Consider the following 15,034-nt stretch of genomic DNA (forward strand, 5'->3'; position numbering starts at 1 on the left):
CACCAAAACAGGCAAGCCACACCCTCCCACCAAAACAGGCAAGCCACACCCTCCCACCAAAACATTTTCATAACATTTTTTTCCCAAAAATGTGGGGCTCAAAACATGAATGACGGGTCACTACTGGTCACACCAGACACTGACTGGTTGTCTGATCCATGGCCCGGCATTCTTTTTAAGGTATCTGTGACCAACAGATGCATATCTGTAGTCCAAAGATTAAGGCCTCAATTGACTTATTTCCTTGTATGAACTGTACAATCTTTGAAATTGTTGCATGTTGTGTTCATATTTTCTTCAGTGTAGATGATACAGTATCTGTCACCTCATCAGTCACACCTGGACTTCATTACTACCTTGATTACTTACCCTTTCAATCTAGGCCTGCAGGGTAGCCTGGTGGTTAGAGCGTTGGACTAGTAACTGAAAGGTTGAAAGTTCAAATCCACATGTTGACAAGGCAACAATCTGTTGTTCTTCCCCTGAATAGGCAGTTAACCAACTGTTATTGAAAATAAGACTTTGTTCTTACTTGACCTACCTAGTTAAATAAAATAATTCTAGCCTGAAACCTAACCTTCATTCTGGCTTTAACCAGCCTTCTTTCATTCTAGCCTGAAAGCTAACCCTCATACAGGCTTTAACCAGCCGTCTTTCATCCTAGCCTGAGAGCTAACCCTCATTCTGGCTTTAACCAGCCGTCTTTCATCCTAGCCTGAGAGCTAACCCTCATATTTTCAGTTCGCTGCAGCTAGCGACAAGAACGAGCTGCAACAAACACTCAAACTGGACAGTTTTATCTCAATCTCTTCATTCAATGACTCAAATCACGGACACTCTTACTGACAGTTGTGGCTGCTTTGCGTGATGTATTGTTGTCTCTACCTTCTTGCCCTTTGTGCTGTTGTCTGTGCCCAATAATGTTTTGTCCTGCTACCATGCCGTGTTGTCATGTGTTGCTGCCTTGCTGTTGTTCTTATGTCTCTCATTATGTATGAAGTGTTGTGGTGTCTCTCTTGTCGTGATGTGTAATTTGTCCTATATTTATAGATATTTTTATTTTTAATCACAGCCCCCGTCCTCGCAGTCCTTTAGCCTACCAAAAGGCAGTCATTGTACATAAGAATTTGTTAACTGACTTACCTAGTTAACTTTTTTTTTATTGTGGATATGGGCTGATAGACTTGCCCAGTCTTTCAAAAACAGTGTCATGGTTAAGTTCACAAAATCACACTTTTATTTGTATGTGGCACGAGTAACACTAAGTGACCACAGTTATGTGACTAGTCTGACCACACAGGCTAAACAAATGGTCGTGTTATATGAAATGCCCAACAGGAGCTCAGTATGAAATGTAAGTATTTTTTAAAAATTTTTATCAAACAGAACTTGTCAGTGGTCCACTGTAAACAATGACTGTATGTTGTACTTGGCAGCAACAGAGTGGATTGGAACATGGGAGTGTTCATTTGGAACCGTCATATTCCATTACTGTTATAAAAGTAAGTATTTTCCCGTTTACTAGTACTTAACCTAGTCGATTCGTCCTTTGCTCTTATGAGCCTTCAAACGTATAGACAGTTTTCGTACTCATCACTGCATGGACTTATGTCAAGTAGATTGATACATTGCTAGGTTTTCGTTTATAAAGCCCTTTAACAAAAACAATCACTGTACCTAACATCATTACTAACCTTTAGACTTATGAGCTACCACCTCCCCCCGTCTCAGTGATGATTAACTCTGGAAATGCCTTTGGTTTCTACTGAGTTTGGTAAATCAGCTTTTAGTTTTCTCGCACCTTATTTGTTGAGCAATCTTCAAAATGTTCTGAAATGTGATGTTTCGGTGCTTCTAAGGTAACTCAGAAAACTGATTGAGGATCTTCCTAATGATGAATGTGTTTGTTTTTTGACCGTTTTTCTTTCTGATTGTACTTTGTATTTTATATTTTAATGTGTGTATTTTCTGTCATTTTTGTAATTCAGGGCTCGTCTGTAAAAGAGACCTTAGTCTCAGTATGACTCCCAGATCAAATAAAGGTTAAATAAGTATGCCCTGTGGCTAGGCCAGGTAAACCACATAGGCCTACTAATACACCAGGTTTAAAGCCACTGAGGTAAGATGTTCATTTGGAATAGCCCCATCACATGGAGTATATCACGCTGCAGGCCGTATCTCCATGTCCTGCTGTATTACAGATAATGGGGTTACAGGTGAGAGCATTCCCCACTCCTTCAGCCTCCATTTTCCCCAGGTACTCCTTATCAGGCCTCTGGAAGCCCTCCTTGACACTGGGGGGCAGAGAGTTGAGCAGCCCCTCCTCTACCAGCAGTCCACTAGGCATCAGGCTGTGGCACTCCTCCAGCTCGGCAGGAAGGCTCTCCAGCTGGTTCCCCCTCAGGTCCAACACCACCAGGTTGGTCAGCTCACCCACCTGCACGGTTGAGATCAATTCCATTTCACTTCAGAAGCCTTTCCCAGAATTGTTTGTGTTATCAAGTCAAGTCCTTTTCACTGGAATGAGTGACAAGGTGTTGGCATGATAACACAAACAGACTTGCACTAAGGCTATTCAATTCAGGAACAATACAATACGATACGATATCCTTTATTGTCCATGTACATGGAAATTCATTTAGTGAAATCAGCATACAAACACACAACAAACAAAACAAAACACTATCATACGTGCAATACGGCAAACCCTGGAATGATACTAATGAATGCATACATAATTATTCACAGTCCCTGCCACCTACTGTCCAACCATGTATTGGGCCTAAATCTGTCCTATAGAAAACCCTGGAATGATACTAATGAATGCATACATAATTATTCACAGTCCCTGCCACCTACTGTCCAACCATGTATTGGGCCAAATCTGTCCTATAGAAAACCCTGGAATGATACTAATGAATGCATACATAATTATTCACAGTCCCTGCCACCTACTGTCCAACCATGTATTGGGCCTAAATCTGTCCTATAGAAAACCCTGGAATGATACTAATGAATGCATACATAATTATTCACAGTCCCTGCCACCTACTGTCCAACCATGTATTGGGCCTAAATCTGTCCTATAGAAAACCCTGGAATGATACTAATGAATGCATACATAATTATTCACAGTCCCTGCCACCTACTGTCCAACCATGTGGATTGGGCCTAAATCTGTCCTATAGAAAACCCTGGAATGATACTAATGAATGCATACAAATTATTCACAGTCCCTGCCACCTACTGTCCAACCATGTATTGGGCTAAATCTGTCCTATAGAAAACTCTGGAATGATACTAATGAATGCATACATAATTATTCACAGTCCCTGCCACCTACTGTCCAACCATGTATTGGGCCTAAATCTGTCCTATAGAAAACCCTGGAATGATACCAATGAATGTATACATAATTATTCACAGTCCCTGCCACCTACTGTCCAACGATGTATTGGGCCTAAATCTGTCCTATAGAAAACCCTGGAATGATACTAATGAATGCATACATAATTATTCACAGTCCCTGCCACCTACTGTCTAACCATGTATTGGGCCTAAATCTGTCCTATAGAAAACCCTGGAATGATACTAATGAATGTATACATAATTATTCACAGTCCCTGCCACCTACTGTCCAACCATGTATTGGGCCTAAATCTGTCCTATAGAAAACCCTGGAATGATACTTATGAATGCATACATAATTATTCACAGTCCCTGCCACCTACTGTCCAACCATGTATTGGGCCTAAATCTGTCCTATTGTCACGTTCTGACCTTTATTTCCTTTGTTTTGTAATTAGTTAGTATGGTCAGGGCGTGAGTTGGGTGGGCAGTCTATGTTTGTTTTTCTAGGTTTTGGGTATTTCTATGTTTCGGCCTAGTATGGTTCTCAATCAGAGGCAGGTGTCATTAGTTGTCTCTGATTGAGAATCATACTTAGGTAGCCTGGGTTTCACTGTGTGTTTGTGGGTGAATGTTCCTGTCTCTGTGTTTGCACCAGATAGGACTGTTTTGAGTTTTCACATTTCTTGTTTTTGTTTTTGTTAGTTTGTTCATGTGAAGTGATTTATTAAAGCATGAATCAAAACAACCCCGCTGCGCTTTGGTCCGCCTCTCGTTCAGATGAAGAAAACCATTACATCTATAGAAAACCCTGGAATGATACTAATGAATGTATACATAATTATTCACAGTCCCTGCCACCTACTGTCCAACCATGTATTGGGCCTAAATCTGTCCTATAGAAAACCCTGGAATGATACTAATGAATGCATACATAATTATTCACAGTCCCTGCCACCTACTGTCCAACCATGTATTGGGCCTAAATCTGTCCTATAGAAAACCTTTGAGGAAAATTTGAATTTCAGTTGATTTCCTGAATTGAAATAGAATTGACCCCAACTCTGCTCACTTACCTGGTGGGGGACCACTGACAGGTTGTTGTGACCTAGCAGTAGGGACTGGAGGGTCTTACACTGGAACAGACCTTCTGGGAGATGGGCAATCTGAGGTATAAGAGATAAAAACAAATAGATTCTGATTATAAAGTTGTAATTCAGCCTGTCGTTCTGTCTCTCTCTCTCTCTCTCTCTGTCTCTCTCTCAAAGAAAAGGTACCTATATATTACCTTTTCTCTCAATACAATGATTCAACATTCCGTTTTTACACTTGCTTTATAAATCTTTTAGGGTTGTGGGTTATGTTAACACAATCAAATAGCCTACACAACTACAATGATGTCCACGCGTCTGTATAAAAAGAAAGTCCCCCGCCACAAAAAAAAAAAAAACTTGATTAATGAATGAACACATTAAATGCGTAATCTTAATCATATATAATATGCATACATTATTGTTAGACACATTGAGGAGCTGCAGTCTCTTCAGTTCCTGTATTTCAATAGGAATGTCAGACAGCTTGTTGTGACTGAGGTCTAGCAGATAGAGTCTGCTGCACAGGAACAGCTGAGGTGGCATGCAGCTGATGAGGTTATGACCCAGATGAAGCTGCTCCAGGTTGCCCAGCAACCCGACGTGGACAGGGATGTAAGTGATACTGTTGTACTTCAGCTTCAGGACAGAGAGCTTGGGAAGGTGCTGGAAACTGATGATCTCCTCAATGGTTTTGAGGTTGTTCCCTTTGAGGTCTATTTCTTGCAGGTTCTTCAGGCTGAAGATAGGACTCGGTATCCGCTGGAGATCACAGTTCGGTAGCTCCAAGCAGGTGAGCTGTGACATCATTTTCAGACTCTGCAGGACAGAGAGTTGGGTGCCTTCGTTGTCGACGGAAAGCTTCTGTATCGAGGGTATTGAGTTGGTAATCACTTTCGGCATGGCAGTGATGGTGCACTTGATGAATAACACCAACAGATTCTTGAGCTTGGGTAGGCTGTTGACGAACGTCGTGTTGTCCTGATTGAACATATTTCCATACAGATAGAGCTCAGTCAGGTTACGCAAACTGAAAACCCACCAGGGAGCCTGTTCCACCTCTGTGAACTTCATCCTCAGGATCCTCAGGTTCTCAGAGAGAAACCCCAGAGCCATGAGGTCTACGGTGGCAGGAGAATGATCCAGCCAGATCTCTCTCAGGTTCCCAAGCTGCGTAAGCTTCTGCGTGAGCCTAGGATCCGGTATCAGCTGCAGCTTGAGCACCTCTAGCTCCCTGATATCGAACACGGCCTCTGGGATGCCGCTGAGGAGCATGAGATGGAGCTCTATCTGGTCCTGAGCGTTACGCATCACCTTCTGGGTCAGCTTCTCCAAAGGCCACATGTAGTTCAGGTTGAGCTGCCTCAGTTTCTTCTCACTGACCTCTGAGAGGAAGACTGCAAAGCGTTTAGAGAACAGAGGGTTATACTGGTCCAGGAGGTGGAGGATGAAGGCGAAGTCATTCTTGACATCGGGGATGTCGCTAAAGCTGCTCTCCTCCCTCACTGAGTCAAAGGAGTACTCCCTGAGAGAGTTTCTCATCATCCACCAGAAGCTGTAGAAGCAAGTCAAGCTGTAAATGACCATCAGTACTGTGTAAACCAAGGAGAGGAGCCAGAAAATAGTGGCCAGTGAGTGAACACAGTGAAAGGGCTGAAACGGCATCAGCGCTTGGGAATCTACCACGCAGTCAACGTCAAACAGGATATGTGAGGCTGCGTAAGGGATATAGGCCAAGGTGAACAGCAGAAACACAATCTTGGTGACTATCTGCCTCATATACAAGTGATAAATGATGTCTTTGTCCTCCACGTGTACTTTCAATTTCTTCACCTTCTCAAAGATAGCTTTGGCCTGCTCACCTTCCTTTTTGTCTAAAACGCTAAGAAACTCTGTCCCCATCGGCCTTCTGCTGCTACAGTCTGATGTTGAAGAGGCCTGGAGAGCAGGACTACACATGCTCATTGAGGGCTGGGCCCACCCTGCTCTGCCACTGTCTCGGACAAGGCCCGGGTGGTCCAGGGAGAGTCACAGCATTTGTGTAGAATGGAGACAAAGTGCATGAGTCTGGAGCTGGTGCTAGGGTACTTGAACCACAAGTTGCTTATAATCACAAGAGCCAGAGTCTCTAGCATCACGACGTAGGGGAAGAACTTGGCGAACCAGTGGAGTTGTTTTTCGTAGCACACGGCGTCAACGTAAGCATACTGCTGAAGATCTAGCTTGTAAAGGCCCTTGGGGAGGAGAGGGAAGCTGGCTTCAGTAGTGGCATTCCTTAATGTGGTGCCTCTATGGTTAAAAACCACACAGAAGTCATCTGATGTCATCTGACAGGGGACGCAGACGATCTTGCGGAGGGTGACCTGCAGGGCATTTAAACATAAGGAAGCATCAGAAACGTCATAATAACCTGGAACTAAAGCCTTATACACTGGGAGACAGATGGAATTCCATTGAAAATCGCATTAAAACACAAATGAAAAATGTTCTGTTAAAATTCCTTGCCTGCAGAGTTCCTCCGAGGGTTCCGATTGAGAACATCATGATGGATAGGTAGTGGCTGAAGACATCCCACCAGGGCTGGAGAACACGGTACAGGGACTGGCCCTGGGCAAAGTCCTTCAGCTCACCTTCTGAGAGCATCTCAGCTGCCTACATGGGAAAAGACTCATACATAAAGGAAGGGATAATAACAGTGTATTAAAAGCAAAAAAAATAAAAAATGAAGTGATAAATTAGGCTGGTTAAAAGCCCCAAAACAATAAGGAAACATGAAGACTACAAGGCCTAACCTCCCCTATGCTCTACCAGGGTTTTGTGCAAATACAACTAATATGAGTCAATTGGTTACAACAATGAGTTTGAAAACCAGTTTTGAGTTTAAACTCTGAAGAAAGTGTAGGGCAGGGGAGGCTGCCTGTAAAATTAAGAATACTTGTTTGATTTTCATGAAAAAGTGAGAGCCGGTGTACTGTACTTTTGTGTGTTTACTAATCAATAATTGTGTTATTAGCATTTTTGCCAGTAATGTTGTATTATCAAAATATGTTTAGAAGCTAGCTACAGTAGCTGCCTTAATTAACATGGCCCTCATCTAACGTTACATGACAGCTAGCTAACGTCAGCTAGTTAGCTTAAGTGTAGCTAGCTAGCTAATGATGTTACCTAAACAATACCTGTGACTAGCTAAATAGTAACAAAAAAAACATTGATAAAAACCGTAGCTACTTCTATTGGTATTTTCTCTGAAGAACAATACAAAACTTTGTGTGAATCTGCTGGCACACTGTTGGTTAGCTAATAATATCACAGATATAACGAGAACATATTTGATAATATTGTAACGACACTGGGTTTATAAGCGCGGAAATCGACTCTGCCGTTCGAACATGTTTTTGTGGCACAGTCGATAGCGCGCCCGACCTCGGGCTCGAAGGTAGACGGTTCGAGACCTGCTCCCTGCTGTTTCATTACAATATCTAACTATCTAACAAGCTGGAAGAGGGTAGGAGAAAGAAACATGAACTGCCGATGAGTATTATTGACTAAGTGACAGCCCGCTGCAAATTGAGGAGATACAGACACACAACCCCCCGCCGCCGCACAAATCTACAGGATTTTTTTTTTTGGGGGGGGGGCTATAAATTTGTAGGGAGTATTTTGACAACATCAATTTAGTTATATTAAAACACTTCCTTATTTTTTTTATCCCTATCATCAGATCCGACTATAAACGGTCAATTACGAATAAGAGTATGGCCAGGTTGGTATACACCTGGTCTTTTTCAAAGGTCAGCCACCTCGACCTAGATGACAGCCTGGACACAAGGGGGTGGACATAATATAGTACATGTAAATCCGACACACTCTTGATGTTATGTTTCGTATGATGTGTATTCATTTGTGGATGTTACTCATCCATTGCGTATGATATATTACGAATTGCAATTCGTACAATGTTACGAATTTGCTAAACATATTGTTACGAATTCCAATTTGTTGTGGCTAACACTAGCTAGGTGCCTAACATTTGCTAGGCTAGGGGTCAGGGGTAGGGTTAAATTTAGGGTTAGGAGTTAGGTTAAATATTTATTAAAAGCCAATTTATGCTCGATCTGTCAATGTGGTCGAAGGCTCCATATGGAGGGTGTGACACAATTGCGGAGCCTCCGGAGGGATGCAGAGGCCAAATTTAGCTCTGTATCGCATCGCCGTGCGCCTCCCAAATTGTGTAACAATGCAGAGAACTCCGTATAGCCCCCGTTGACATAACTGATGGACGGTAGATGGGGACGGGAGGTCCAGTATAAACACAAACTCACTTCCTTGACAACGTCCTTCACAACATCTCTGCTCAACAGCTCTGTGCTGCTCCGCGAAGCCCAATAAGTATGAATGCCTTGACTTCTGCAGATGCCGTATCACAGACATCAGATTGACCATGCAGCATATTTTAGCTAACATCCCAAGTAGTTACAAAGTAGCTAAAAAAGTAGTAAGTAGTTGCAAAGTTGCCTAAATGCTAAAGTTGTCCATGATGAGATTTGAACAAGGGTCTAGCTAGCCAATGAGACCCAGCTGCGACCTAAAAGGCCTTCAGACCTGTAACCGATCCATGTCAACACCATACCTACACGTTTTATGTCATCTAAAGAGAAGACGTGAGTTGTGTCGTTTATGGACTCTCACATGCTGTTTATATCTTGTAGCGTTGTGCTTCTAGCGAACATGTAAGCTAAAAGACCATTTATGCTTGATCGGCGAATGTGGTCGGAGGCTTCATATGGAGGATGTGACTCTGGAGGCATGCAGAGACCAAATCATCTCCGTACCGCATCGCCATGCGCCCCTCAAATGGTTTAACAATGGGGTTCCATATAACTCCACATTGACATGAATAGTTGAAAGTAGGGGGGGCGGTACGTCCTGTATTCACAAACTCACTTTCTTGACAATTTCCTTCACAATAGCTCTGCTCTGCTAAGAGCAAGAACCAACCCTGAGATCGGCAGAGGCTGCATGCAGTAAATGCTGTACAGCCACTTCAGATTACGGATGACCATATGCAGAGCCTTTAAATATGGGGGAAAAAAATGCATATTAGTGTGTGCAATGTCTGACCTTTGCAGGATTAATGTAGGCGGCATGGTCATAACCGATGGCCCGGCAGCATTTACAGCATTTACATACTTCTTGCGCTTGGCGGAGCAACACCGGCTTGTTGAGCAGAGTTGTTATGAAGGTGGTTGTCAAGGAAGTGAGTTTGTATTTATACAGGACCTCCAGCCCCCCCCAAAAAATGTTTTTAAAAACACCGAAACGCATGCACAGGCATTTATAATATTAAAGGTTGCATTGACAACCAATCATGTCAATGCGGAGCTATACGGTGCCCTCCACATTCTTATAACATTTGGGAGGCGCAATCGGTGGAACTTAATTTGGCCTCTGGATGTCTATGGAGGCACCGAAATTGCGTCACACCCCCTGACTACATTTTCTGATCAATTAGACATTGGCTTTTGGACCTATTTGTTAGGTTTGGGAGTTTGATTTGTTATTATTAGCTTGTAACTAACACATATACTTAATGCGGTCTTCTGTATTGCTATTTTTAGCCTATGCATTGCTACATGTGCATTTATTGAGTGTTGCCATTGACTGTTATTTAAGCAGTATTTATCACTGTGGAAATGATTTATATAGCATTACATGCACATAGATCCTATTCAATTCAATCATACAGTTGAAGTCGGAAGTTTACATACACTTAGGTTGGAGTCATTAAAACTCATTTCTCAACCACTCCATACATTTCTTGTTATCAAACTATAGTTTTGGCAAGTCGGTTAGGACATCTACTTTGTGCATGACACAAGTCATTTTTCCAACAATTGTTTACTGTCAGATTATTTAACTTATAATTCACTGTATCACAATTCCACACTAAGTTGACTGTGTCTTTAAACAGCTTGGAAAATTATGTCATGGCTTTCAAAGCTTCTGACAGGCTAATTGACATCATTTGAGTGAGTCAATTGGAGGTGTACCTGTGGATGTATTTCAAGGCCTACATTCAAACTCAGTGCCTCTTTGCTTGACATCATGGGAAAATCAAAAGAAATCAGCAAGACTTCAGATTTTTTTTTTTGTGTAGCTCTCCACAAGTCTGGTTCATCCTTGGGAGCAATTTCCAAATGCATGAAGGTACCACGTTCATCTTTACAAACAATAGTAAGCAAGTATAAACACCATAGGACCACGCCTACCGCTCAGGAAGGAGACGCGTTCTGTCTCCTAGAGATGAACGTGCTTTGGTGCGAAAAGTGCAAATCAATCCCAGAACAACAGCAAAGGACCTTGTGAAGATGCTGGAGGAAACAGGTACCAAAGTATCTATTTTCACAGTAAAACGAGTCCTATATCGATGTAACCTGAAAGACCGCTCAGCAAGGAAGAAGCCACAGCTCCAAAACGGCCATAAAAAAGCCAGACTACGGTTTGCAACTGCACATGGGGACAAAGATCATACTTTTTGGAGAAATGTCCTCTGGTCTGATGAAACAAAAATAGAACTGTTTGGCCATAATGACAATTGTTATGTTTGGAGGAAAAAAGGGGGAGGCTTGCAAGCCGAAGAACACCATCCCAAATGTGAAGCACGGGGGTGGCAGCATCATGTTGTGGGGTGCTTTGCTGCAGGAGGGACTGGTGCACTTCACAAAATAGATGGTATCATGAGGCAGAAAAATGATGTGGATATATTGAAGCAACATCTCAAGACATCAGTCTTGAAGTTAAAGCTTGGTCACAAATGGGTCTTCGAAATGGACAATGAACCCAAGCATACTCCCAAAGTTGTGGCAAAATGGCTTAAGGACAACAAAGTCAAGGTATTGGAGTGGCCATCTCAAAGCCCTGACTTCAATCCCAAAGAAAATTTGTGGGCAGAACTGAAAAAGCGTGTGCGAGCACGCTTTTTACACCAGCTCTGTCAGGAGGAATGGGCCAAAATTCACACACTTATTGTGGGAAGCTTGTGGAAGGCTACCCAAAATGTTTGACCCAAGTTAAACAATTTAAAGGTAATGCTACCAAATACTAATTGAGTGTATGTAAACTTCTGACCCACTGGGAATGTGATGAAAGAAATAAAAGCTGAAATAAATCATTCTCTCTACTACTATTATTCTGACATGTCACATTCTTAAAATAAAGTGGTGATCCTAAATGACCTAAGACAGGAAATTTCTACTCTTGGATTAAATGTCAGGAATTTGAAAAACTAAGTTTAAATGTATTTGGCTAAGGTGTATGTAAACTTCCGACTTCAATTGTATGTGTAATTCTATGGTTACATCACTAGCTCTAGTGTATGCCAGTAGCCATGCATTTAAATAAATAACACAGATTTTTGAGCAATATCATTTATAGGTGCCTAATGAATTAGAACAGGGGTTCCCAAAATGCTTTGCATCATAGACCTTTTTTTAAAATGAATATTATAGCAAATTCATCAGGGATCCCCTCATAATATCAGAACACAACTCCTTCAGAGTGTGAAAACAATACTCAACAAACATTTTTACTATGACTTCTGCAGTGCTTGGCCAGACTAATCAGAACCTGGGCCCTGGAAAATAATATTTTATAGGCTCCACTCTTGGCATTTCAGAGAGAAAAAAATACAGGTTTAAAGCAATTTCTTACAAATGTACATTTTGCCATGGGGCAGAGAGAAGATGTTGAAGTTTTAAAGCAAAATTCTTGCAATTCTACACATTTTGCAAAGGGGCAGAGTGTGCCATTTGCAATTTTAAAGGTTAAATTACTGTGCATGTACAGTTGTGGCCAAAAGTTTTGAAAATGACACAAATATTAATTTTCACAAAGTCTGCTGCCTCAGTTTGTATGATGGCAATTTGCATATACTCCAGAATGTTATGAAGAGTGATCAGATGAATTGCCATGCAAATGAATTGAATCCGCAAAAAAAAATTCCACTGCATTTCAGCCCTGCCACAAAAGGACCAGCTGACATCATGTCAGTGATTCTCTCTTTAACACAGGTGTGCGTGTTGACGAGGAAAAGTCTGGAGATCACTCTGTCATGCTGATTGAGTTCGAATAACAGACTGGAAGCTTCAAAAGGAGAGTGGTGCTTGGAATCGTTGTTCTTCCTCTGTCATCAATGGTTACCTGCAAGGAAACACATGCCGTCATCATTGCTTTGCACAAAAAGGGATTCACAGGCAAGGATATTGCTGCCAGTAAGATTACCCCTAAATCAACCATTTATCGGATCATCAAGAACTTCAAGAAGAGCGGTTCAATTGTTGTGAAGAAGGCTTCAGGGCGCCCAAGAAAGTCCAGCAAGCGCCAGGCCGTCTCCTAAAGTTGATTCAGCTGCAGGATCGGGGCACCACCAGTACAGAGCTTGCTCAGGAATGGCAGCAGGCAGGTGTAAGTGCATTTGCACGCACAGTGAGGCGAAGACTTTTGGAGGATGGCCTGGTGTCAAGAAGGACAGCAAAGAAGCCACTTTCTCTCTTGGAAAAACATCAGTGACAGACTGATATTCTGCAAAAGGTACAGGGATCGGACTGCTGAGGACCTGGGTAAAGTCATTTTCTCTGATGAATCCCCTTTCAGATTGTTTGGGGCATCTGGAAAAAAGCTTGTCCGGAGAAGACAAGGTGAGCGCTACCATCAGTCCTGTGTCATGCCAACAGTAAAGCATCCTGAGACCATTCATGTGTGGGGTTGCTTCTCAGCCAAGGGAATGGGCTCACTCACAATTTTGACTAAAAACACAGCCATGAATAAAGAATGGTACCAACACATCCTCCGAGAGCAACTTCTCCCAACCATCCAGGAACAGTTTGTTGACAAACAATGCCTTTTCCAGCATGATGGAGCACCTTGCCATAAGGCAAAAGTGATAACTAAGTGGCTCGGGGAACAAAACATTGATATTTTGGGTCCATGGCCAGGAAACTCCCCAGACCTTAATCCAATTGAGAACTTGTGGTCAATACTCAAGAGGCTGGAGGACAAACAAAAAAACCCCCACAAATTCTGACAAACTCCAAGCATTGATTATGCAAGAATGGGCTGCCATCAGTCAGGATGTGGCCCAGAAGTTAATTGACAGCATGCCAGGGTGGATTGCAGAGGTCTTGAAAAAAAAGGGTCAACACTGCAAATATTGACTCTTTGCATCAACTTCATGTAATTGTCTATTAAAGCCTTTGACACTTATGAAATGCTTGTAATTATACGTCAGTATTCCATAGTAACATCTGGCAAAAATATTTAAAGACACTGAAACAGCAAACTTTGTGGAAATTAATATTTGTGTCATTCTCAAAACTTTTCGCCACCACTGTATGTTCATAATAACATTTGGGGGGATTGAGTTGAAAAAATGTATCATTGATGGATTACTGGGGATACCAATATCCCTGTGAGCCTCCCAGGCCCATGTTGTGCATCTAAAAGTTTAAGAACATACATTGTGGATGAACAATATTACATTGTATTGTATTGAACACTCTAAACTTTTTCCACAGAATTATTGTCCAAAATTATTTTAGTCTGTTGTTGCTAGCAATATTAAAAAATTAATTGTAAAAAACAAACAAATCGTCAGCAAGACCCCACTTTGGGAACCCCTATACAGTGCAAGTTACATTTCTGTAGTCCTATCCCTTTATATGTAACCGAGTGGTAGGTCTGAATTGGTCTGAAACACAATTTGCTGCATGCACCTTTGATGTGGCTGGAGCTGGAGAGAAGTCGACACACTCATTTTCCCATTGGAATCCACATTTTCCTCCAGTTAAATATCGTAGGTCTATTCTTCAGTTGTAAGTATGCTTGCAATGTCCTAAAGTCAGTTTCATGTTCATGTGTCATTCTATTTAGCTTTGCTCGCTTTTGTTCAGAAATAATTTCAATGACGTGCAGTGAAGTTTCATGACAAAATTCATGAAATATATAACGTTACTGCTATTTGCTGCGGATATTTTAATACATTTGGCTTCCCAATACATATGGGATTCTTATTAATGTTGTACGTTTCGTAATTGAATACGATTTAAAACTATTACGTTTTATAACTTTATAAACGTTTTAATTTTAAACATGTATATCAGACTCTCTGAATCACGAAAGTGTCAATCATTAATGGTGTTCAGTTGTATAACTACGAACCATTCTATTCACTGATTCGATTGGTCAGAGTTGAGGGTGGGGATAATTTGACGTGTAGAATCTTACGACGCAAAACATGAACTAGTTTTGCTTAACGCGTCTCCTCTCTATTTGCAAGTAAGTGAACTAGAATTTTCAGCTGCATATTTTATGGTCCGTGCTATCCGGAATACTTGGAACGTCCCGTTGTATTGGGTTTGGAGCTCTGCAACCAGAGCCCGGCGGGCCCCGACATTATACATTGCTTTAGGGCCGGGTAAGGCCTTTTTTAAAACATGATCAATTACTAGGGACCGGCATGGTTTGGGTATCACTAAATTGATCACTAATATTTTGAAGCTGAGCGGTTTCCATGTGCTCTACTGCACTGCACAGTTCAG

At 41.8% G+C, this 15,034-nt stretch overlaps 2 protein-coding genes across 9 annotated transcripts in view; one reads left to right on the plus strand and one right to left on the minus strand.

Moving 5' to 3' along the window:
* Positions 1 to 9,664, minus strand: LOC115108705 (volume-regulated anion channel subunit LRRC8B-like). Its single transcript, XM_029633328.2, is given in 6 exon segments — positions 1 to 2,437; positions 4,425 to 4,514; positions 4,857 to 6,406; positions 6,409 to 6,802; positions 6,945 to 7,091; positions 9,561 to 9,664. Coding segments are annotated over 5 exon segments (2,463 nt in total). The 5' UTR covers positions 7,083 to 7,091; positions 9,561 to 9,664; the 3' UTR covers positions 1 to 2,146.
* Positions 5,212 to 15,034, plus strand: part of LOC115108703 (kynurenine--oxoglutarate transaminase 3) — a 23,233-nt gene continuing 13,410 nt past the window's right edge. For 4 of the 8 annotated variants that reach the window (XR_010460961.1, XR_010460962.1, XM_029633321.2 and 1 more), the window contains exon 1: positions 14,780 to 14,910. Coding sequence is in view for 3 of the 8 variants with exons in the window: in XM_029633321.2 (XP_029489181.2) it covers positions 14,805 to 14,910 (106 nt within the window). In the remaining 5 variants the exon portion in view is untranslated. The other 4 variants (XM_065009331.1, XM_065009328.1, XM_065009330.1 and 1 more) reach the window with 4 other exon arrangements.

The sequence above is a fragment of the Oncorhynchus nerka genome, linkage group LG24, assembly GCF_034236695.1.
Source record: "Oncorhynchus nerka isolate Pitt River linkage group LG24, Oner_Uvic_2.0, whole genome shotgun sequence".
Lineage (NCBI taxonomy): Eukaryota > Metazoa > Chordata > Actinopteri > Salmoniformes > Salmonidae > Oncorhynchus > Oncorhynchus nerka.